The following is a 24,716-nucleotide window of genomic DNA, read 5'->3' on the forward strand; positions in this document are numbered from 1 at the left end:
CTGTATAAACACCAAGTAACTCCACACAGTCACAAAGAGTCTTATCTCCTGCGGATTGTAGTCGATGTGTGTAAGCAATGTGATGTCAAATTGTTCACTTGTTCACACATTCACTTTTCTCCTATCTAGTCAAGTCAACATTACCTGTCCTCCTTCTTAAAGAGGCAGAGCCCATTTGTCTTCCTAACACAGTGGAACCATAGTGGGAACTGGGGAGACTCTGGAGGTAAAACCATAATGGCATCCATCACCGCAATGAAGACAGCAAATGGAGATGCTGGGGATGGACACTGAACTGGGCGGCTCCTCGTTCTACTCCATGCAAAGCGCCCTGGTCACTGTTAAAACATAGAAACTCAAGGGTGGCTGTCCAAAGAGGCCTTAATCAATAGTAAGCAACATGTGACAGATTTAGTGGCAACATAGAAACAAGAACTGCAATCGATTAAGATGGCATGCACTGCACTTGACCTTTTGCTGTCCCTCGTCTTTTGTTTGATTCCTAGAGCAGGGAGCAAGGGGGTTAGCAGTCACGCAGAAGACAGTGCTTGGTAGTTATCTCAGAGAAGAAAGGGAAGCACTAATTATCACTGGACAATGGAGGTCAACACTGCTCCTTTAAGGTTCATTGCCATAGTTACGGCAGCACTGAAATGTGCTATAAAGCTGTCATCCCACATACTATCAAAAAGTGAAAGACTGAAGAAGTGTGCAAAGTCCAAGTACAGTCGCTAGTTCTAGCTCACGGTACAAAACTACAGAACTCACAACAACTATTACTTCATTTTCACACCTTCTATGCACTCTTTTGATTCAGATTGCAGTAAAGTAAAATGCAGAAGTATTTGGAGTCGATTCCCGTCCAGGTGGGTTTCCTCCAGCGTAACCCAATCCAACACAAAACATGCACAAGAGGTAAATCTGCCAGATGGAAATGGGCCTCTGGGCACTGCAATGCGGCTGTCCAACGGGAACAACAAAGTAATACTTGAGCCTTACTTCCGCTGCTGGTTTAAACAACGCACACCATAGTTTAACTTAACAAATGCATAGAAGACCTGCAATATTGAGTCATGAAAGCCGGCATTGTGGTAGGTATAGCCAGTTAAGGCACAGTCTCAAAATGTTATGAGTCAGCATGAACTTGGCCGATGTCCCGACGTGATGTTCTGGTATCACAGTGGGAACAGGGCCTGTCTTTGTGTGTCTTCATTCACTGAGACAGGAGCTCACAGGAGGACACTCATCACGGTGCTGGGACTAACATCATCTGTAATAGATGTCACACACGGGGGTAAAGCAGGGTGATGATGTCAGGAGGAGAGGACGCATTGGGCAGGGTTGCTTAACTTTAATTATACTTTGCTTGTTTTGGTTGCATGTTTTTATTTTCATATTTGATTTGAAGTGTTTAAGTGCACCCCTGCCACAATGGTTTGACCTAAATTGCCCAGCCAATCAGAGACTGACATCTGAACGCAGTAATCGGAGAACTCCGTTCTTAAACACAAGGAAGTGAGACCGGAGCAGGGCAGTCACCGGTGGACGTGGGGACCGAGGGACAGCTCGACAGGCCGGCACTTCGACGCAGCAGGACAACCGGACAACGCAGCAGGACCGTGGACAGTGGGCCGCAGCAGCAGCATGTGACACGCCATTACCAGCTAAGTGAAGGGACGAACCCATGATTGCCGCTTGTGTGTGCGTGTGGGCTGAGGGTTTGGGCGAGTAGTCTACTGACAGCCACTGTTACCATTTACAGCTGCACTGTCCTACTACTGCACGGAGGGGTGTTGCAGACCTGGGGAAGAGTCGCGGGACGTTTGCGGAGGCGAACTCTCATGATATGCCTGGAACCAGAGGAATAAAGGGACGCACCCTGAGTTATCAACTGCCTGCGTATTGGCCATTCAATCTGCCCCATACCAATTATTGCACTCTGTTGTTGTAGCTGACGGAGCATCAACACAGCGGAGAAGCGGGACCGGCGACTTGGCGCTGCTGTTTTCACTGGACTCGGACGGCTAGTACCTCTTGACTGGTCTCATCACTGGTGACTCGCATCCCCTAATTGTCATTGCCCCGGACGATCTTGGACCCCACTTTTAACCAACGTTTTTATAAGAACAATTTTTATGAACGGTTTTTATCCCTAGAAGACTTTTAAAAATAAACTTGTACATATTCTTCAACTGTGTATTGTGCTGTGTGGCCCGGGCTTGAACAATTTCAAACTGCGACATTTTGGCGTTGTTGGCAGGATCCCTTACCACACGGCACAAACATGCCTGAAGCAAATAATGCACCTGTGGACATTCAGGCTGCACCGGCAGGCAACCAAGCTATGGTTAACACGATGGTTATGCCTTGGTTTATGGGGGTGCCCTGGGTGCCAAAATTTTCAGGGGAATGTGATCAGGTGAAATTTGGAGAAGGGGTTTGGCAAATTGAGGCCATGTTGAGAGCCCAAGGTCTCAGTGACCAACAAAAAGCAGACTTTGTCATTGGGGCACTGGAGGGCAGTGCACGCAGAGAAATTGTACTACTTGATCCCAACCTCAGAACTACTGCTGCACAAATTTTATCCCATTTAAAAGGTTTATATGGGAAACGGACTTCTTTAGCACAATTACGTGTCCAATTTTTTAAATGCCAGCAGCAGGAGGGAGAAAGCGTAGGGGCATTCATTTTACGTCTCCGTGAACTTTTTAGTAGGTGGAGAACAGAGGAGCCAGGTGGCAGTGCACAGGATGAAATCACTGCTCGTGACCAACTGATCCTGGGTCTGAGGGCAGGCCCCATCTAACAGGAGCTCCAGAGGCTGGTGCGGCGTGACCCCGACCTTACCTTCACCAGGGTCTGTGATGAAGCCCGCGCGTTAGAGGACGACCATGCTGGCTCAGAACAGGCTTGGACATCAAGGGTACAAACACCTATCACATCTACCCACACACCTAATGCCACGTATGATTGGAAGGAAAAATTTAAAGCTGAAATACGCCAGGAAATGCAGGAACAACTGTCAATCCTAAGCAAAACTCTTGTTGATGAGCTTAAACAACAACTACTACCGGTTCAAGCCTACGCTCATCCTAATAACTCATTTAGGCGGAGACAGCCTGCAGCTCTGAGCCATACAACTGAATTCCAGTGGGACGATCAGGGGAGACCTATATGCAAACTGTGTAAACAAGTGGGTCATATTGTAAGATACTGTCCCAATAAAAAACAGTCACCACCTACTTTAAACTAGAACCCCCAGCCGCCGTAGGGCAGGTAGCTGGGGAAAAGTCACCGGAAATTTTAAAGGATAAGATGGTTGGCTCATGCCCAGGGGTAGAGATAATGGCTTCAGGTGTAAAAATTCCTTGTGTTCTGGACACTGGCTCCCAAGTGACATTGTTTTCAGAGACATTTTTCCATAAATGGTTTAATAATGTGCCCCTTCGGAGCACGGGAGAACTGAAATGGCTGACCCTTAAGGCTGCTAATGGACTACAAATTCCATATGTAGGCTATGTAGTCTTAGACTTTGAAGTGGCTGGAGTGGAAGTGCGGGACAAGGGCGCCATTATAGTAAAGGACTCATGCCTTGGAGCTGACAAGGCTATTCTCGGGATGAATGTCATATTTAGCTGCTGGGAGTCTTTGTTTCAAGGAAATCACCCTGGGACTACAGCCTTCAGAGTGACTGTAACCCCATCAGCTTACAACCACTGGGAGAGAGCCTTTGTAGTTTGTAACAGTGTGGCTCAACACCAGTTGACTGATGGGAAGATTGGTGTTGCTCGTCTGACCAAAAACACCACTATTGAGGTCCCACCACAAAGTGAGATGGTGGTGTGGGCAAATGTCTTGGGGACAGCACAGCTCCCTCACGGTGAGGTCCTGGTGGAAGGGACAACTGGGGGGACGGAGTGGCAAGTGGCACGGACGCTCTGCAGCTTCAAGGGGGGTAAGATACCTGTGAGAGTTCAAAATCTTAACCCTTACCCTGTCACCATTCCTCCAAGGCAGGCACTTGCTTCTGTTTTTCTGCTGTCAGCTGAACAGATCTGTAATGAACAGGACCTGGTGTTGACTGCAACTGATCCAGGCACGGTGGAAGTGGACGTGAGAACAACCCTCGCCTCTCCACCATCAGACAACCCGGTGTGCACTCTACGTGGTGAAAACCTCAGCCCAGAACAACAACATAAGATGGATAACCTTCTGCGGCATTGGAGCTCAGTCTTTGCAGCCGATGAGGATGATTTTGGGCGTACCAGCGCAGTGTTGCATCAAATTCCCACAGGAACCGCACCACCAAGCAGAGAAAGGTACCGCCCTGTTCCTCCATCTCTGTATTCCGACTTGCGTAGCCTCCTACAAAACATGCTGGACCAAGGGGTTGTTAGAGAAAGCTCTAGTCCTTGGGCAGCCCCTATCGTCCTTGTGAAAAAGAAGGATGGGTCATGGCGTTTCTGTGTGGATTACAGAAAATTGAATGCGCTTACCCATAAGGACGCCTTCCCCTTGCCCAGGATTGAGGAATCCCTCACATGCCTCAAACAAGCGTGTTGGTACTCCACCCTTGACCTCGCCAGCGGCTATTGGCAGGTAGAAATGGACCCAAAGGATAGGGAGAAAACCGCTTTCACCACTCCACTGGGCTTATATGAATTTGACAGAATGCCATTTGGCCTCTGTAATGCACCGGCCACTTTTCAACGGTTAATGCACCGATGTTTAGGTGGTATGGTACATGACTCCCTCCTGATCTATCTAGACGATGTCATTGTATTCTCACCCGATTTTGACTCTCATTTGTCTCATTTGGATCAGGTTTTCCAGCGTCTGTCGAAACATGGCCTTAAACTTCAACCAAATAAATGCCATTTTTTTCAACGCAAAGTCAAATACTTGGGCCATGTTGTCAGCCAGGAAGGGGTATCAACAGACCCCGACAAGACTGCAGTGGTCCAACAGTGGAAGCCCCCGTGCACTGTAAAAGAAGTTAGATCATTTTTGGGTTTTGTGGGTTACTACAGGCGCTTCATTCCGGCCTTTGCCAAGATTGCTGCCCCGCTGCATGCCCTTTTGAGAGGATCTGCGGCTGTGAGCAAAAAGGAACAAAAGGTTACTTGGTCACCCGAGTGCCAAACAGCGTTTGAAAAACTTAAACTCTCCTTACTAAGTACACCCGTACTTGCTTATGCTGATTTTTCTAAACCTTTCCATCTCTACACAGATGCGAGTCTGGAGGGACTAGGTGCAGTCTTATCCCAGGTTCAGGAGGGACGTGAAAGGGTCATTGCATATGCCAGCAGGAGTCTGCACCCCACTGAAAAGAATGACCAAAACTACAGTTCTTTTAAACTGGAACTTTTGGCACTAAAGTGGGCCGTGACTGGTAAGTTTAAGGACTATTTGCTAGGGGCCACTTTTACAGCTTTCACTGACAATAACCCATTAGTCCATTTAGATACCGCTCAGTTGGGTGCAGTTGAGCAAAGGTGGGCGGCAAAGCTCTCAAATTACCAATTTATAATTAAGTACAGACCTGGCGTGGCAAATAAGAATGCTGACATTTTGTCCAGGCTTCCACAGAACTGTAGACCCGGCACAAGTGTTGACTCTAATCCTGTGACTGCAAAGCTTGACGAAGTGACTGAATGGCGTGAAAACCAGCAGAAGGATGAAGCACTCAGGCTGGTTTGTGCATGGCTCCAGCAGGACATGAGACCCCTCAAAGAGGTGAGACTTGCAGCGCCACAATTGGCCAGAAGCCTTCTTAGACACTGGGACAAGCTCCAATTGAACCAAGGTCTTCTTCGGCGTGCTATAAAAGATCCTCTAACAGGTGAAATTTTCCATCAAATAGTCGTTCCCCCGGTATGCCAGCATCTACTGTGGGAACGCTATCATTCCTCCTGTGGACACATGGGAGCTAATCGGATTGAGGCATCATTGAGAAGATCGTTCTTTTGGCCACATATGGGGGAGGATGTACGCAAGTGGACAATGCAGTGTACCGCCTGCTGTGAACACAAAGCCGGGCCAGAGGTAAGAGCACCCCTCCAGCCCATACAGTCCTCTTACCCCATGGAAACGGTGGCCATTGACTTTCTGTCCTTAGGAAACCCCCAAAGCCCCTATCCCTATGTCTTGGTGATGACTGATCTATTCTCAAGATTTGGGTGGGCCGTGCCAACAAAGGATCAAACTGCAGTCACCACAGCCCAAGCCCTTTGGCGACATGTGATCCAAATATGGGGCTGTCCCGAAAGAATCCTGTCGGATAGAGGATCAGCATTTGAATCCACTGTACTCCAGCAACTTTGCAATCTTTACGGCTGCAAGAAGGTACGAACTACGCCCTACCATCCGCAGGGTAATGGTGCCTGCGAACGTTTTAATCAGACTCTGTTAACCTTGTTGGCCTCCTTGAGTGATGAGGAGAAAGTGAGATGGACAGACAGCCTACCTGCTTTGCTCTTCACATATAACAACACCGCACACAGTAGCACTGGCCTCACCCCTCATTTTGTTTTGACAGGACGCCACGCCCGGCTTCCAGTAGAGATGGCCACAGGAGCTCCAACAGAGTCCCAAGCCTACAACATGCATGACTGGATTGCTAATCATCACCGGACACTGACTAAAGCTTATAAACATGTTATTGCGCGAACAAAAGCACAACAACAAAAGGATAAGGACAGGTATGACAGGAGAGCTCAGAATGTACCTCTACTCCCAGGAGAAAGGGTACTGCTCAGAAACTTCCGTCGCCATGACCAGGGCAAGTTGGCTCCCCGTTGGCAACGGTCACCCTACGTTGTTGTGTCCCAACTCCACCCTGATTCGCCTGCATATGAAATTCGGCCTGAAGGACATATGGGGCCTATAAAGACAATGCATCGCAATAACCTCAGACCATGCCCAGTAGAACCCGGGGAGCAGTTGGTTACTGAGCCTGCCCAATCGATACGCTCTGTGCCACCAAATTCTATGCCACTTTTTCTACCTGTTATGTTACCTGTTGCAGAGACTTGTCCGGCACCCGAGCCAGAAGGAAATGTACAATTGCCAGCACCAGGGCCCCCTCACGAGCAGCCACCCGTAAGACGCTCCCAACGTCAGAATTTGGGCAATCCACCATTACGGTACAGAGGGCAGTCGCTGTAGTAGTCGGGACGACTATCTAAAAACTGGGGGGAGATGTCAGGAGGAGAGGACGCATTGGGCAGGGTTGCTTAACTTTAATTATACTTTGCTTGTTTTGGTTGCATGTTTTTATTTTCATATTTGATTTGAAGTGTTTAAGTGCACCCCTGCCACAATGGTTTGACCTAAATTGCCCAGCCAATCAGAGACTGACATCTGAACGCAGTAATCGGAGAACTCCGTTCTTAAACACAAGGAAGTGAGACCGGAGCAGGGCAGTCACCGGTGGACGTGGGGACCGAGGGACAGCTCGACAGGCCGGCACTTCGACGCAGCAGGACAACCGGACAACGCAGCAGGACCGTGGACAGTGGGCCGCAGCAGCAGCATGTGACACGCCATTACCAGCTAAGTGAAGGGACGAACCCATGATTGCCGCTTGTGTGTGCGTGTGGGCTGAGGGTTTGGGCGAGTAGTCTACTGACAGCCACTGTTACCATTTACAGCTGCACTGTCCTACTACTGCACGGAGGGGTGTTGCAGACCTGGGGAAGAGTCGCGGGACGTTTGCGGAGGCGAACTCTCATGATATGCCTGGAACCAGAGGAATAAAGGGACGCACCCTGAGTTATCAACTGCCTGCGTATTGGCCATTCAATCTGCCCCATACCAATTATTGCACTCTGTTGTTGTAGCTGACGGAGCATCAACACAGCGGAGAAGCGGGACCGGCGACTTGGCGCTGCTGTTTTCACTGGACTCGGACGGCTAGTACCTCTTGACTGGTCTCATCACTGGTGACTCGCATCCCCTAATTGTCATTGCCCCGGACGATCTTGGACCCCACTTTTTACCAACGTTTTTATAAGAACAATTTTTATGAACGGTTTTTATCCCTAGAAGACTTTTAAAAATAAACTTGTACATATTCTTCAACTGTGTATTGTGCTGTGTGGCCCGGGCTTGAACAATTTCAAACTGCGACAATTACAAAAAAGGTGGTTAAAAAAACAACTGTCATCTCATCTCTGAGAGTCAAGAACAGCAACAACTAAATTGAGAAAAATAACCAGTATGCAAAGTGCAGTATTATCTGAAGGACTCTGTGCTAATCGAATGAAGAGTTGCAGATCCGGAAATGCTCTGAACAAAAGACTTGACAATGCAGCCCCTGTCAAACTTTTGTAAAAGCAGGTTTCCAGGTTTTCCTTCAGCTAACAAATCCACTTAAGCAAAATTGCAATTACAATACAAATTTACAATACAGTAAATGTATGTATCTAACTGTGCTGTCAAATGTATTTCATAACACAAAAATGAATATTGGTGATGATGTTGAACACAAACCACTTGGCTTTCATATAATGAGGCTTTTTGAGCGTAACAATTGCACTGGCTTGCTCTCTGCCTATTCCTTTTAATAGTGGTAAAAATCAATAGGCTTTGCCTCGGGTGCAGACCTTTGCACTAAAAGCTATTGTTCTGAGAAGCCGCAGCGCCACGTTTCCCTGTTTCTGCATCCCACGGGGTCTGCTGGGTTTAACATTTGCTTTGGTTAAGAGCAAAACAGGTTCATTTCACTTAGCGTCACAGTGTTGTCAGATATACCCAATGCCTGCAATTCTCCTAAGCACCCAGAAGTTAGATGTAGAAGACTGCCTTGCCCTTTGGGGATAAGAAAAAAAAAAAAAGTGTTTTTCAGGCACAATAAACACTGCAGTGGTGTGAGCCGTTTGGTGTGCACCTGAACATCTGCTCAGAGACTCCCGGAAGTCACAGTGCGGCTAATATAAACCGGTCGACCAGAAGAGACTGCAGGAAATGATGCCATTGTTGTTTAGATGTGGCACTGAGTCATGCCACTAAAAACTGACAAAAGAAAAGGTGTTGTTCAAAATAAGCAGAAGGGAGGTCTTTAATATAATAAAGAATGCTTATGAGACCCCAATCATCAGAGGTGCTCACTTTAGTAGTATATTTATTGAGAATTGATTACTTTTTCTTCAGTACATTTGACAGGTAAACATAATACTAATATTCCACACATTATGCTACTATACAAGCTCCAAAGCAAAAAGTATAAAATTGCAGCACATTTAGTCTCATTCAAAAGCCTTATGCACACAATGCCACTGACTCACACCAAGGAAGAGGGTTTGGCCCCATGGTGTTGCCATACTGATGGGGAATTTATTTTAACAATTATTTCAACCAATGTTGTACTTTCTACTTTGAACACTTTACTATTTTGCAAATCAAATACCTCTGTAATCAGTATTTCAACTTAAATAACAATTTTACTGAGAACTTGTGTACAGTGGTACATAGTAGTGCTCGTGCTTCACAGCTTAAAGGTCCAGGGTTTGATCCTCGGCCGGAGGTGGTATTTCTGTGTGACGTTTGAATGTTCTTCCCGTGGCTTTTCTCCGGGTACTCCGGTTTCCCCAACCACTAAAAACATGTACAATAGGCCAGAATTAAAGTAGCGTGTGAGTGAGTGGTTGGTGGTGGTCCAAGGGGCCAATGGCACTGGTTGCCTCGCTACTTCAGTCAAGGGGTAGCTGTGGCTACAACAGTAGCTTACGACCACCAAATATGGCGTGAATGAATAATGACTACAGTGTGGCGCTTTGAGAAACTTGGTGCACAGGCTTGTAAAGTGCAATACAAGTGAAAACCACTATTATTATTATTTGGAGTTTACTCACATACTCTGAACACTTTTTCCAAAAAAGGTTATTATAAACAATATAAAAACTCTTTAACCGAGCTACAAAAATAAAATAAAAACATAATTGAGTATAGGTACAGTCTCTAGTCTCAAAATCTGGTGATTGATCCATTAAGCACATGACACATCCTGCCCGGCACCTGCATACCCTTTTGTGGTCATTTTCATTATTTGCCTGTTTCCCTCCAATAAGCCTGTGTCATTGTTGGCTGCAGAGGTTTGCAGACCCAGCTGGTCACTCACAGGGGAGAGAATTAAGGTCTAAAAATGGAAGCAATTTTCTTCCAAGATTAGCCCGCAAGGAAACTAAGAGAGATGGCAGTAATGAAGCTCTGTTTGAAACTAAATTTAACATTACACTGATGTTTCTGAATCCTATAATGAGAACAAAGGAAGCGCGTGATTTGAACTTTGCTACAGACGACACCTATAAACATAGACAGAAGACAAAAGAATAGAGGACACAATATCGCCCTGTCCTAAATCATTGCAAAAGGGTTCCTTGTTCTTATCCTTCCTTGTCAGCTTATTCTACGTTGCCTTTATTGTTAACACGAGGGTGCCATCTGCTGGACAAATCATGTACTGCACACAAGTAATTCACCAAAAAACCCAATTTCCATAATTTCTTGTCTTGCACTTTAAATTTCATTGATTTCACTCTATTCAATTGGTCATAATATAGCTCCTTATCCTCGTTTTGCATTGACTCTCTGATGCCATAAAACATTTCACAGCGTTTTATCGAAGGTTTAGCGAGGACAGTCTTTTCTAATCTGTTTGTGATCACTGTCCTTACAAATTAAAGATTTTCCGTACTCATCATATTCACTCAGTGCGGCGGATGACTGGCTCCCTGCAGTTACACAAGTCTATTACCAGACTACAATGCCCCTGGCTCCTTGTTTTTGCCAATAAAAACGACATCCAGAGATTGACAGTTTTCGGAAGTCGAAGTGACAGCTAGCAACTGTATGAAGGTCAGTGTAATGAGAATGTGTTGTAACTCTCTTGTAACTCGCTGTGTCCAGGTAATGGCTCATGGCACGTCATTTGTCACAGTTAAACCGTCCGGATCCACTCTGCTTGACATTCATCTAGTATTGTGTACAAGGTATGCTAAACTTTGGGGGGGGGGAGTTGCATTGACAGTATTTTGTGTGTGTTCTTGTTATTATCAATTAAGTAGATCGGATTAATAGATATAATTACTCAGCTGTACTCTCGAAATGTACTTGAAATTCTGTCAATATTCACTAAAGGTTTCACACAGAAACAATTAAAAATATAAGTGTATTATTCCAATGCTCCCCATAAAAACCAATTGCTCTGCTTGTCCCCTCTGGCACATTCCCCAATTTTTCCCCCCTTTTTGGATCGGGCTGTTGCCAATTTGGAGATGTGTTTGGAAAAATAAGCGTTTTCTCAAGGTGATGATAACCCTCACACCGAGAGGAAAAAAAGGAAATCCTATTACCTAGATGCATGCCTCATTGTATTGCTATCAGCAGCACTGGCCAGTTGTGCAGCATTGCAACACTTTCCAACTATTGCTCATACATTAAGTCTGTCATGCACTCAGTATAATCATATTTAAAAGGGATTGTATAACTCACAGACAAATATATAGTGCACTGTGATAATGTTTAAGTGAGGTTAGATTGAAATTAAGGATTTCTCTAAGCATTAGACATCCAAATCAAGTGCCCATTACCATACTGATTAATAGTCAGTCAATAAAAAATATAATAATACTGTATATTGACTACTTTGCAAGAAATTACTTCAGTGTATCTTTTATTACCATTTACATCAAAAGAAAAACATAATAAGAAGATGGCTCAGTAATTTGTGCCAAAGTGAGAGTTGATTTTGGAAGTTGCGATATAAACGTCTAAGCCGACAACTGTGTGGATCTGCGGCTCTCCGTCGTGCACAAGGTTAATCTTTACCTGGCCGTCCTCCTCTTTATAGTGAATGAGAAAATAGTCTCCTCCGTAGTTGTAGTCGGTGTAACCAGAGTCATCAGCTTTCAGGCAAACAGCTGAACTAACACACCACACTGGGAGATTGAACTCATCCAGTAAAGTCAGTGTCATGATGCAACAATCCTAGAAAACACAAACATAGCAGTCAGATGTGAGAAAACATTGTAATTATTTTGCTGATGGAAAAGACGCTACATGCTAGTATTTGTTTCATGTGGATAGGCTCAGTACTTACAAAGATATAAACCTTACACCTAAAGGCAGATTCTACCATAAAACTCTGTCCTGTCCTCAACACTGAACTACAGACTCTTTGTAAGTGGTAAGCAGCATACCTGCACTGTTCCACAAAGGGCCTCACACCTCCAGGGAAAGGTGACGCTGCCTGACAGTGGAGTGTGCGCAGACAACCTGTTCCTGCTAATGGCGGTCAGCTGCATTAGTCCATCACACAGCTCGGCTGCACAGACAACAATTAGGACACACTGAGTCACAAGGTCAGCCGACATAGAGAGCAATGACTAAATGCTCACAGTATTTCATTGAATGAGAGAAGTTAGTTACATTTCCGGCAGAAGAGTTTACTGAAGCTTTCCGACATAATCCTGCACTTGCTGTTGTGCAACGTAATGTGTAAAAAGTAGCCATGGAGGCCATACTCAGGGTCGATGTCATCAGCACAAGGTTTTCCCACTGGCTCAATAAAATGACTGGGAAGAAAAGAAAAAAAAAACATTTTTATTTTTTGATCTTCCAAATCCCCAATAGAGGGAGCTATGTTCACACTGTGTGAAAGTGGATTTTTAGAGCAAATAACGTGCTCAATATAAATTCTCATTTCATAAAGTAAACTGAAAGTGAAAAAAGCACACATAAAAATACAGCAGTTATTTGTTCTTATTATGTTGTCAACAAGTTTTAATGAAATACATAGACATACATAATTGTGATACTTATTGAACTTATTAATCTAATTGTTACTTTCCCACAATATTAAAGCAAACTTTTTAAAAACAGACTACACCACACAGCTAATTTCATTTTATATTAAATGATGCAAAATGCACAGGTGCACTACAACACACAATACTAAAAATGGCGCTAACAAAAAGGACCAAACTATGAGTCCTTAAAGGAATAGTCCACCGTTTTTACATACTGAGATATGTTCTTACCTTAGCTTTGACGAGTTCTTTAGGACCTGTCTGATCTTCACTCGTGCCTTCAATCACGTAAACACAGTGCAGACGGCGTTAGCATTTAGCCTCTCCCCCCTCCTCTATAGCTCCAAAACAGGTCAAGATAGAAGCTACCAAGTTCTTTCACGTTTTCCCTATTTAAATATGGTTACGTGAAGTGTTCCACTACAAAGTATAATTACACAAAATTAAACAATGTGGATTTTCTAAGCGGATAAAAGGGGGAACTATATTGTAAGGCGTAATAATACCAGGAGTAGTTCGAAATCCGCGCAGTAATCTTCACTTTACTGCGCAGTAATCTTCACTTTACTGTGCGGATGCCAAACTACTCCTGGTATTATTACGCCTTACAATATAGTCCCCCTTTTATCCGCTTAGAAAATCCACATTGTTTAATTTTGTGTAATTATACTTTGTAGTGGAACACTTCACGTAACCATATTTAAATAGGGAAAACATGGAAGAGCTTGGTAGCTTCTATCTTGACCTGTTTTGGAGCTATAGTGGAGAGGAGGAGAGGCTAAATGCTAACGCCGTCTGCGCTGTGTTTACGTGATTGAAGGCATGGGTGAAGATCAGACAGGTCCTAAAGAACTCGTCAAAGCTAAGGTAAGAAAATATATCAGTATGTAAAAACGGTGGCCTATTCCTTTAATGAAATATAAATGTGGTATATCTCTACATTTTGCTCGCAGTGAATGAAAAATAGGTCAGTGACAGGCCCTTCTGACAGCAGCATGTGAGTCAGCCCTGTCTGCTCAAGTGTGGCCTACCAGACTGATGATCCCTGGGTACTCCTTTCCAGCAGCTTGTGGAAGTGAAGGCAGAACATGACAAAGGCAACGGCGCACTGATCCTGAAAGGAAAGATTTGTTTACGGATTTTTCCTATTCATTGTTTGCTGTTGCTTTTTTGCTGGAATTAATTCAAGCTTCAATCCAATCCACCTTATATATGGATTGGATTGAATCCATATATGAAGGATTCAATCCTTTATATATGGATTCAATATATAAATATGTTATTAATAGAATATACCACATTTTATAAATAACAGCTCAATAAGTTCAGCACATGGTTGATAAAAACAAACAAATAAACAAATATATATGCATGAGAAGTGCTACGAGCATGCCGCCTTTGCTATGCCTTATCCCGTCAGATCTGTTTTACCAATCTGATTACATATATATATGATTACTGAATTTCCCTCTTCTTGCATGATTAGTTCACATGTGTAAAGTACCGTAATCATGCAATTGTTCTCAACTGTCCTCTGTACAGGCATGCATTATAATGGACCTAAATGAAGTACTCTGTCTCCTGCTCCTTGTCTTCATGCTGAGATCATCACTCAAACATACAGATTGTCCTGGCTTCAAAGAAGTGTTCTGGCCGACACTCATGACTGAAGGCGGAAATAAATACGTCTAGTACATTTTAATTATCGCCATGTTCAAGTTGTTCAAATTGTTCCTAACATCAACGACTGTAACATTGTCCTGATATACCCCTACTAGTAGAAAGACTGCTTGCAATACCAATATACAACACTGAGAGCAGAATAGAGCATAAAAGTCAAAACTGTGCCAGTGGTTGTTGGAGCTCTCAGCACTATCAAACATGGAACTGAGAAACGTGTGCAGTTACAAGCTACAGAATAAAAGTGTTGTTTTAATAGGACACTTTAAGCACAACACCATTCCAAAGCTTGGGGCCCACCAGAGAATAGGCCCGGTCCCCCTGGCTTTAAGTCTCACCTTAGAAACCACAACATGGTGCTGACCTTCAGACCTCAGTGTAAGTGTATCTCACTCACCTTCCAGATGCCAACAATAACACCAGGCTGTAATAGCTTCAGTTCCACCAGTCTATCCTGACCAACGTGACGAGAGCTTTTATATACAGTGGCCATGTCAACATTCACCATCAGGGACCTCTGTGCTGGTCTGCCACAACAAAGGAAGAAAACGGGAGTATCTTACAAAAGACAAAAGCACTGTGTGTGTTTAAGGAGACAGAGAAAGAGGCGGCTGTCTTACTGCTTTAAACCGGTGCAGCTGAGGGCAATCCTCCTGACGCCACAGAGCTGAAGAGCAGAGATGTGCTGGAGGTCGGGGAAACCACCGCTCCAACACAGAGTCACTGAGCTCTCAGAAAACATGAACCAGCTCACATCCAGAAAGCTCTGCTTCTTTGACTTGTCCAGCACTGTCAGCTGCCAGGTGACATGAAGGTTTCTGGAGAAGAGAAAGGAGGTGCATATAGCCAACAACTATGTCACTGTGCTCTCTGTGTCAGGACCAAGCCCAAACAGGGTTTTGCAGAGAGAGAAAAATAGTGACGAATATGTCAGGCATAAATTGGGAAACAAATCAATAATTGTCAATGATTGTTCGCTTGTGTAAACAAGAAGGCCCTCAGTTTACTGTCGAATTGTAAAGATTGTTTGTAATTGGATGTATTAATCATGGATTCAATTGTTTTTTTTTACTGCTCTATCTCTATGTCACACAAATCCTTGACTTTTGAGATGACTAAAAGCTACACAGAGCTATACAGTATGAAAAAAAAAAATGTGTATCACAATCTAATTCCCGTGATAATCTGCTATTTATTTAATGATAAATAGCAGATTATCACGGGAATTATCCATGGATGGATGGATGGATGGATGGTATTTAATGATATTTGACCTGTATGAGGCAGAACTCGAACCATAACACTGAGGATGGAACAGTCTTCCATAAATGGCCGCTTGCCCAGCGGCCGCATCACCATATGTTTTGTGGGTCGTACTGTATCTGTCATGTCATCGAGATTCAGAGTTTTTTTTCTATGCTCAAATACACTTTTCCCTATATTCGCTCCTCATATTGGTTAGTCTTGTCATGCTCTGAGCAAGTGACTGGGATATTCAATCATGGTGGCACGGTGTTACAGTGGTTAGCGCCCGTGCCTCGCAGCAAGAAGGTCCCGGGTTCAGTTTGCATGTTCACCCCGTGTCTGCGTAGGTTTCCTTTGTGTACTTCGGTTTCCACAACCACTAAAAATATGTACAGGTATACGTTCTCCTCTGGGGCCAAGACTCCCCTGTAAAAGAGATTCTTAATCTCAGTGGGACTTAGCTCTAGTCTACAAATATAGTAGTGAAGTAAAGTAAAATATGAATACTATTAAAACAAGTGTGGCCAAGGAAACAAAGGATATTGGAATGAATCTTGTGGTCCACTTCTGTCTATAGATTCTGCTACTTCTACAGTGATGCTGCAGCCCAGAACCCATCCAATATCAATTAAGAGAGATAAACAGAGCTCAAAATGTGGAGCAGCCCGGGAGGCCTAGTGTTACCTCTGGGATTCCACTCCACTGTGTGTGCATGAGGGGTGTCTGGTGGAATGATTATTACCAAGGTAAATCGGGAGCCGAGTGTCTCTCCAACAGACAAAACCCCAAAGGGAAATGTCTCAGGAGAGGAAAGTCTGGGAAGCTCTGAGCATGTGCTATGTGTGTATTGCAGATGAAGGCTAGAGGTGCTAAGTAATTTATTTCGACAATTCAGACAGCCTCAGCAAGGAACACAATTATTTTGCCTTCCCTTCTGTACCGGTGGAGGATACAGAGCTTCAAAATTGAGTGCTGTGCAGCTTCTAATCAGAGGTCATAAAACGGGGCCGATGCCGCAGTGAAGACAGCAAGGGAGCTTTCCCACGCAGACCGGCCTCCCCCTGAGCGGACAACACTCTCAGACACACACCTCTGCTCTCACCTTTAATAACACTGTCATTAAAGGCGATATATTAAAAAAGAAAAACCACAAAGCTGCTTTTTCGTTTTGATTGCCAGAAGCTCCGGCTCTCCTCTAGTACTCTCTCCATTTGAACTTTCCTGACAATAAGACTATAAAGTTTTGCTATGTTTGGAGAGGAGTGCAATGGGGATTCCCTGGATACTTGCGCACCTCACTGCCTCCAATTGTTCAAAGCATACAAAACAGATGGTGATGTAGAATCTACAGTCAGTGTAGTGTGATGTGGACCAAAACACACAAAGGAGGTTTACAGCCAAAACAACAGAAAATATATATATATTTTACCTGAGGAATGGAAGAGGTATAGAGCTGTATAATATGCAGCTGGCATATGGCTAATTTAAAGAGAGCAGTGTGTTAGCCAAATGTGTACTACGTTGCTTAATGCTTATGCTGCCTATGCTGGTACTCGAGAGACATTATTGCAATCCATTTAAGATCTTTGTTTCTGTTTAAATCAGGTTTTAGTTTTGGTATTCTTCAGACCTGCTTTAATCTTGCTTGATGGTTTGGACCCCCAGAGATTTAGGCCTTGTAATGCTAAGAAATGTGGGGTGCATTCACACATGCTCCCCTTTCCATAGTGCACTTCCATGAAGCATCCACTGTTGTGCAGCTTATGCATGTGTTGCCTGAACCTGGTTTGTCCATAGACTTAGAATCTAAAGACTGATAAACTGACTAAAGAGTAAGTTGAATCTGAACCACCAGTGGTTTGAGCCAATCATGAGGGAGTTTTGCCAGGACTGGGCAACAAGCAGTTGTATCAATACTAATTAACAAGTCTGCAATGACAGAAAACATGTGGTATACTGCTACAGACTTACCAACACACATAACATTTTAACATATTCAATATTTAATGGATTTGCAGTTTGTTTTCAGATTTAGCTGTGATTGGCTAAAACAAGGTGTGCTTGAGCCAATCAGCAGCAAAAGCTGTGCCTACATCAATCTGGTTCTTGCAAGGTTTGGTTTTATGGTATTTTTCTTTACCCTTTTCAATCACTTTTTTTGGTTTTTGGTTTTCAATTTGCTTGAATTAATCCTTTGGTCCCTAAGCGTTATGGCAAACCAGGTCCAGGCGAGCTGAACATACATAGCTGATTTTCTCATTTTCTTACCTGAGGACTTGCTCTGTTTTACTTGGCAGACCAGTGTGAGGGTTGACAGCTCGGAGATGTTTCTTCCATTTGCACATATCACCATCAGCTGCTGTTTTGAAATAAAGCCATTTCCAGTGGCCAATATTCAGATCCCTGACATCAGTTGTCTTCCCCAACAAGTCCTCAATACATTTGTGGTTCTGCTTCCTTTTGCACCCAAATTCCTTTAGGAAGATCTTATGCCACAATGCACTGCAAACATTAAGAGGAAAGCAAAAATACTGAGAATAATTTTGTTTTCATACGGAAAAACATACAACACTCACTTGTCACTGGCAAGTTGGTAGAGGAGACTGCTGACGTGGCTGAGAGTGAAAAGTGCAGCAGCGTCGAGGTATGACAGGATCTTAATGAGGATCTCAGATGGCAGCCTACACAAAGGGCAATTAGACGACATGACTGCAAGCAATACCCATGTTCACGCCACATGTTGTTTTTGATAAGTGTTTCTACGACGACATGTTGTTTTCAGTAAAACTCTTATTGGTGCCACAAATATTGCATCAACAACTCTGACATGTTTAAATGAGTTCTCACTGCGCATCACATGACATGCACTGTGAACATAGCAGTTTTGAGAAAATGATGACAGCTCTTGAAAAAGATCAAGCAGGCCTCAATTTTTCAACACAAACGGTGACTCAAATGTGTTTCTAATGTGAATAAAGTGCAGTGTCAAGTGAGCCGCCTCCATTACCTCACATGAAATCTATAGAGTTCAGGATCGTGATGTCATATTGCTAGTACCATGGGATTTGCAGCAATAATAAACTAATGGAGATTTTAAAAGGTAAAATAATGGACCTATTGTTCAGATCACTACTGTGTGTTCGATGCAGTGACTCAGCAGCAGTTGTTCCACGGCTTTTTTCTCTCCACTTTTTACACAGTTTTTAGCTCATGTTGACTATGGAAAATGTATGCTAACACCCACAAACATGGCGGATCTCCATAGTAACTGAATGTTCCCAAACTCTATTCACTGCTTCATATAACCTACCCTTGAGATGAATGTTATACTCAAAGTATGAGTATACAAATATTTTTGTGTCAGACCTCAGTCATCCACGCTAACATGGCCTTATTGCTATGCTGCATGTCCGACAGGTCAAATGTGGTCAGGCTTTGTTTGACACGCTACCTTTCCATCAAGTTCAGAGCGCATGGCCGAGACGATTTGTCCGCTGTTTTGAATGTCCTAAACGCTTTCAGCCCGCATTTAACAGCCTTTGGTGTCGCCATTTGTTTCGTCTGACATGTAGGACTGATTAACCCGGATTTATTCGCGTAAAAAACTTTCATCTCCAGGAGGAAATGTTACTGTCAACTTCATAGACGCCGCTGTGATGAGCTAACCGCTAATAGTTACTTTGTGTCGTCGTGTCGCCATGGTGACGCGCCAATAGCCGTGGTGTCACACGTAAACTTCCGGTAGGCTACAATCTAAAAAAATAAAACTACTTTTTAATGGCCTTCATAGAAAATGTTTTCTAATATCTTTCATGTAAAATGTGCTATTTCAGCTAAGGTTGGTGACTGTCTGTGATGAGAAGATTTGACTGGGGTGATGCAATGCTTTACATCGGTTTGAGTAAGGCAACAACAGCCTGCAAAGTGGCTATTGTGGCAATTTAGTCACCCAAGAGAAAGGGAGTCGTGGCGCTCCTGACCTCTCTTGCACTGAAGATGCTGAGGCATTGAATCTGAGCGCAGCCAGATGGACAGTTCAGAATAGGACATATGGTCCTGTGAATGGGGACTAGATTATAGGCCTATTTGATCTTATTTGTTGGACTTTACCGAAGGCTGACTAAGACACCTTCCTTCTTTAATTCTGGTTAGAAGGTAAAGTAGGCTCTATAGTGTAGGAAGGTATGGAGCAGTTTGTTTCGGCTGCTTCAATCTAGCCTATGGTGACCAAGTGTTCATGTGTGGTAAAGTGACTCAGCAGCAGAATCATTAGAGTTTTCTCATTTCATATTTACATGGCCTATTACATTTAAGGCCTTTACAATAATACATGCAAGGTAAATTGGGAGCAACATGCCCACAAATAGCTGCTATTTTCTATCTTAGATTCACTATTTTGTACCGATATATTTTGATGAATAACCCCCTAAATTGCTGCATTTTCCAACACAGAGAGGTCTTAAAACAGTTGGATCCTTTCAAGAGTCAGCACATGATAGACCACCCCCTTCTTAAATCCAGTGAGCTCTTTGCCTGTCAGAATAAATCACTGTAAAGTTGTCATCAGTCGCACTATCAGCTAGCTTCTGTAGCCAATGTTAATGCCATGCAGGTCACATGATGGGGTCTTCCTCTCTCTCTTGTGCAGTCTGTACTTGACATTTGAAGTTTTTGTTGTGTGTGTGTGTCCTTCCGAAGGCCCTGGGTCAGCTGTGGCTCTCGGATACCTGATGTCACTCTTCCGCTTGGTTTGTCAGTCAACTCTGACAGAGCATGCATGTGTGCCAAAAGGAGGAAATAAGATCACCATGTTTATGTAGAAAAGCAGCAAGCCCAGGATTACAAGCGTATTGTTCAACATTTAACTTACATACAGTATGTCAAACAAAATCATATATGGCCTCCACGTGTAGCTTGATACAGTAAATTTAGGCTACAATAGAAATGACAATAAAAAGTAATTACAATGTTTGTTTATCCCGACACACAAGTATTCTTTTTTGACATGAATTCATTAATATTAGGTGAGTGAGTCGTTGCATGGCACAACAATATGTACAATTTGTACATGAAACATGATTTTGTCTGTAAATAAAAGGGAGACTTTCTGATGAATCAAAATGGGAGACATGTGCATAATATCACAAGAGAAAGGGGAAAGATGGCGGTTCATTAAAGTTAGTGTGGCGTAGTCCCACTGGTCACTTTTGAGGTGCTGTCAGAGTTGCTGAGAACCAGTAAAACCTCTGTGAAGCTCCTCAAAGACGGAAGGCATGTCAAGAGCAGGAGGGCAATGACTCCAAGTGAAGCCACTCATTATCTGTGAAACATGGACATTTTCAGTGTCATTGTGAAGAAAAGGTTTGATGTCTTTGATAATTTTTTTCATAACCCATACTTTCAAGTCAAGTCACACAACCTGCCCTCTGTAGTCTGCTTCTCCACAGTCATTCGTAAGTCAGCATTTCATCACCATTCAAATTAAAGACAACTGTGAAATAGTGTATTTATTGGACACTCCAGACAAAAGGAGGCAAACAAAAACCAAGACCGTATATATGCCACGAAAAGAAGCGATAATGCCCCAAGTCGACCACTGGATGGCGCGCGAGTATCTGCTTAGAGTCCATCATGTTTTGAAAATTAAAAACACTTAGTTGATTTTCAATGAAACGTATGTGCGGGATGCGTGTAACTTGATCGACCTCTGCTCCCTTCATTCCAAATTAATGATATGCGCCCAGAGAAAGTGAGTGTGTGTGAGCGTGAGTGTGTGTGCGTGTGCATGCGCGTGTATAAAATGACACTCACGAGGCGACAGTTGTCTTTGGCGTCCAGCGGGGTTTGGAGTTTACTTCTATCACATGAATAACGTTTAGACAGCAGCTTTTGCTTTTTTAATTGCTTCGGGAGGCACTTCGGAGGACTTATTGTACTGGCTGTACACGCAACATAATGGGCGTGAGTTGTCTCTCGAAAGGCAGTTTAGACAACACTATTTGGACCAGTGATCTGTGAGCGCAGATCATTTGAGTCTGAGAGATGAGGCAATGCAGTTGTGGGATGGAGAGCTCAGGTATGTCGTGATTTTTTTTCTTTTTTTTGCTTTATTTGCAAAACTAATAGGTAGCCTAGTTGTAAATAAGCAGAAAACAGTGAGGATAGAATTGAATGAGCTTTGCTACTTTTATGGTGCTACGGTTTTATTATTATTATTAATATCTATATCTATATATTTGAAGTAAAATAGGTGATTCGAACCACAAAGGTTGCAAAAAGAATGTGCAAGGCTTGTGTTCTGAATGTACAAGCTTTTGAAAAGGACTTGAACATGTTTTAGTTTTTACGCGCAGTGGCATTTTACGCACAGCGAAAAGTCATTTAAAAGACACACTGGCATGATGGTAATTGAAATCTATTGTCTGACACGGTATTTCTCTCCTTCAACTAATAGGATTTATAGCTGTTGCCTGAAAATTATCCCAAAACCAACCCAAGACGCATAAGAGGGAGGGGAGTGAGAGCGTGAGCGCGCGTGTCAGAGGGAGTTTGACACAGAGACACAAGAGCAAGGAAAGGAAACAAGGGGGAAATTGAGTGTGGATCGAGAAGAGCAAACGGATTTTGTGAAAAGGGAGCGGCTATAGTGGTCGTTCTTCTTTTGTGCCATGACCATGGTGCCAGCGCGCTGCCAGGGATCACCGTGCGCCATGCTGCCGCTCGCTCTGCTGCTCCTCTTGGGATGCAGCGTGGCTCTGTGCCTCGGCCAGAACGACACGGAGCCCATCGTGCTGGAGGGGAAGTGTCTCGTGGTGTGCGACTCGAACCCTTCCTCAGACGGAGCCGTCACTTCGTCACTGGGGATTTCTGTTCGCTCAGCCGGTGCCAAAGTGGCTTTCTCAGCCGTGCGTGGGACCAACCATGAGCCCTCGGAGATGAGCAACACATCCATGACCATCTACTTTGACCAGGTCAGCAACACGCGTCTTCCTGTTCAGAGGCAAACTGATAAACTTGAGGTTTCCTTCTTTTACGCATGCGGCTGTGCCATGCTCATTGAGGCACACTGGAAATGTGGCTTCCGAACAGGATAAGACATAGGGCTTTCAGCCTCAAGTTTTTACTTTGCAAATACAGTACTTCTTTGTGGCTTAAAGCAGAAGAAGTTCACTTTTACCCGACGCAAACATTAACAATAGGCTTGAACACAGTGTTTTATTGGATATATACGCACAATTGACTTATGAGTGACTTTTAATCTTTTCCTTTCACCCGGCGTAAATTCTCTATTTCTATTTGGTTAAACTTTATGAGCAGTTCTAAACTTACTCTTATCCTACTGTCGTTCCAGGTTTTAGTGAACATCGGCAACCATTTCGATTTGAAAGCAAGTGTTTTTCAAGCTCCGCGGAGGGGGATATATAGTTTCAGTTTTCACGTTGTCAAGGTCTACAATAGACAAACCATACAAGTAAGTCAGCGCACTGCGTTTTAAAGTGACGCACAACAAGGTTTTTTTTTTTTAACCATGCACTACCATTGCAGGTAAACCTGATGCAGAATGACTACCCAGTAATTTCTGCCTTCGCCGGGGACCAGGACGTGACGCGGGAGGCGGCCAGTAACGGCGTTCTGCTGATGGTGGAGCGGGATGATCGGGTCTCTCTGAAGCTGGAGAGGGGCACCTTAATGGGCGGATGGAAATACTCCACCTTCTCAGGCTTTCTAGTCTTTCCTTTATAATCTACCGGCTCAAAACCATGTCAAGGCAAACACACCACTCGCCATCTCTTTTGACTTTTGACTGATACGAAACTGTCTGCCAAGGAAGCCGACACAAAACCCCTATTACTTCTATAATATCTACGAACATGGAGTTGCACATTTCAGAATGATCATGCAGTTTGGATGGCGGATTGATAATGGCGCGTTGTGGATTTGTTCTCACTTTTGGAAACAAACTTTGCCCACAGACAAGGAGGCGAACTTCAGCAAATGGACAATTAACCCGCGAAGAAAACGTGTGTCATGCTCTATTTTATGTTTGTATAGCCTTAAAGAATATATGAATCCCGTCCAAGTGAAGTTTGATGGATTTACGGACATCCAGAGATGAGGTGCTTTCGAGGCCAGTACGTGGTATTTTTTGCACGAATGGATTTTTTCCCCCCTTCCCGTTCCGTTTTTTGTGCAGTCAATGGTGTTGCGTTTGGATGCTATTTGAAAATTAAGCCAAATATAGGCCGCCGATGAGTTTATTTAAAAAGAAAAAAAGGCGACATATTTCAGCCGACTGGAATTAGAGCCCTTTTATTCAAATATAATTCTATCATTTATAAAGAGTGCATATTCACATTATTGTGTGTTACATTTCGGATCTGCGTAGCTTTGACTAATTTAATGTTCAGTGACATTGCTCACAAAATGTACATTGTGAAAATACTAGAAGAATCCCTATATGTCCCGCTAAATAAAAGATATTGTATTGTATAGGCGCATTGGGCACTTTTTTACGCACGGCTTTGCTTCTGTGGTGAGAGTTTGTATATGTGCGCAATAGGCCGGAATGAGAGCCAATGGAGTGGGCGGGTCGCTGTCCGTGGTGCTGAAACACACAGCTGTATAGCGGTTTCTGGTTTTCTGGTTTTGTTTGTTTATTTATTCATAGATTTTACATATTTGAGCAAAACGGTGATGACTCTATGAACTCTCTAAAATACTGCACCAAACTAAAGACTTTTATAAGCCTCTTTGCGCTGATAATTATGTCATTTATGTTTAAATGGTATCCCTATTTTTAATTCATTGGGACGCTTGCTCCATTCAAGGTTTCAGAGGCTGTCAGTTGAAAATGTAATTTTAGAGACATTTCCGCCTCCACACCTCATGATCTCTGCCCCTCCGCTGCCATGTTTGTCTGACTCTGATCTGATACTCCCCCTTCTCCACTCAGAAGTGAGTCTCCAGGTAATCCCCACCATT

The 24,716-nt window shown here is 43.7% G+C and overlaps 2 protein-coding genes and 1 long non-coding RNA gene across 3 annotated transcripts; 2 read left to right on the forward strand and 1 right to left on the reverse strand.

Moving 5' to 3' along the window:
• Positions 1–3,803: 3,803 nt before the first annotated feature.
• Positions 3,804–4,865, forward strand: LOC306977766. The gene is made up of 3 exons (XR_013793861.1): positions 3,804–3,955; positions 4,069–4,319; positions 4,825–4,865. It is a non-coding gene; the product is annotated as an uncharacterized lncRNA (long non-coding RNA).
• Positions 4,866–11,718: 6,853 nt separating this feature from the next.
• On the reverse strand, positions 11,719–19,784 carry fbxo15 (F-box protein 15; the record flags this gene model as incomplete). Its single annotated transcript, XM_079576354.1, has 10 exons — positions 11,719–11,988; positions 12,201–12,325; positions 12,430–12,575; positions 13,841–13,923; positions 14,887–15,016; positions 15,110–15,307; positions 18,003–18,236; positions 18,311–18,415; positions 19,414–19,480; positions 19,715–19,784. 10 exons carry the CDS (start codon positions 19,782–19,784, stop codon positions 11,719–11,721), a joined length of 1,428 nt encoding a protein of 475 aa, XP_079432480.1.
• A 1,774-nt stretch (positions 19,785–21,558) lies between these two features.
• cbln2b (cerebellin 2b precursor) lies at positions 21,559–24,192 on the forward strand. Its single transcript, XM_079575860.1, has 4 exons — positions 21,559–21,810; positions 22,189–22,705; positions 23,086–23,205; positions 23,280–24,192. Exons 2-4 carry the CDS (start codon positions 22,403–22,405, stop codon positions 23,475–23,477), a joined length of 621 nt encoding a protein of 206 aa, XP_079431986.1. The 5' UTR covers positions 21,559–21,810; positions 22,189–22,402; the 3' UTR covers positions 23,478–24,192.
• Positions 24,193–24,716: the final 524 nt, after the last annotated feature.

This window comes from Gobius niger (assembly GCF_951799975.1).
Source record: "Gobius niger genome assembly, chromosome: 18".
NCBI classification, from domain to species: domain Eukaryota; kingdom Metazoa; phylum Chordata; class Actinopteri; order Gobiiformes; family Gobiidae; genus Gobius; species Gobius niger.

Excerpts from the sequence above, each read along its gene's own strand:
- cbln2b (XM_079575860.1), top strand. The coding sequence starts at position 22,403 with ATGACCATGGTGCCAGCGCGCTGCCAGGGATCACCGTGCGCCATGCTG. Across the intron at positions 22,706-23,085 it reads TGACCATCTACTTTGACCAG|GTTTTAGTGAACATCGGCAA; the intron begins GTCAGCAACACG and ends CTGTCGTTCCAG. Across the intron at positions 23,206-23,279 it reads ACAATAGACAAACCATACAA|GTAAACCTGATGCAGAATGA; the intron begins GTAAGTCAGCGC and ends CTACCATTGCAG.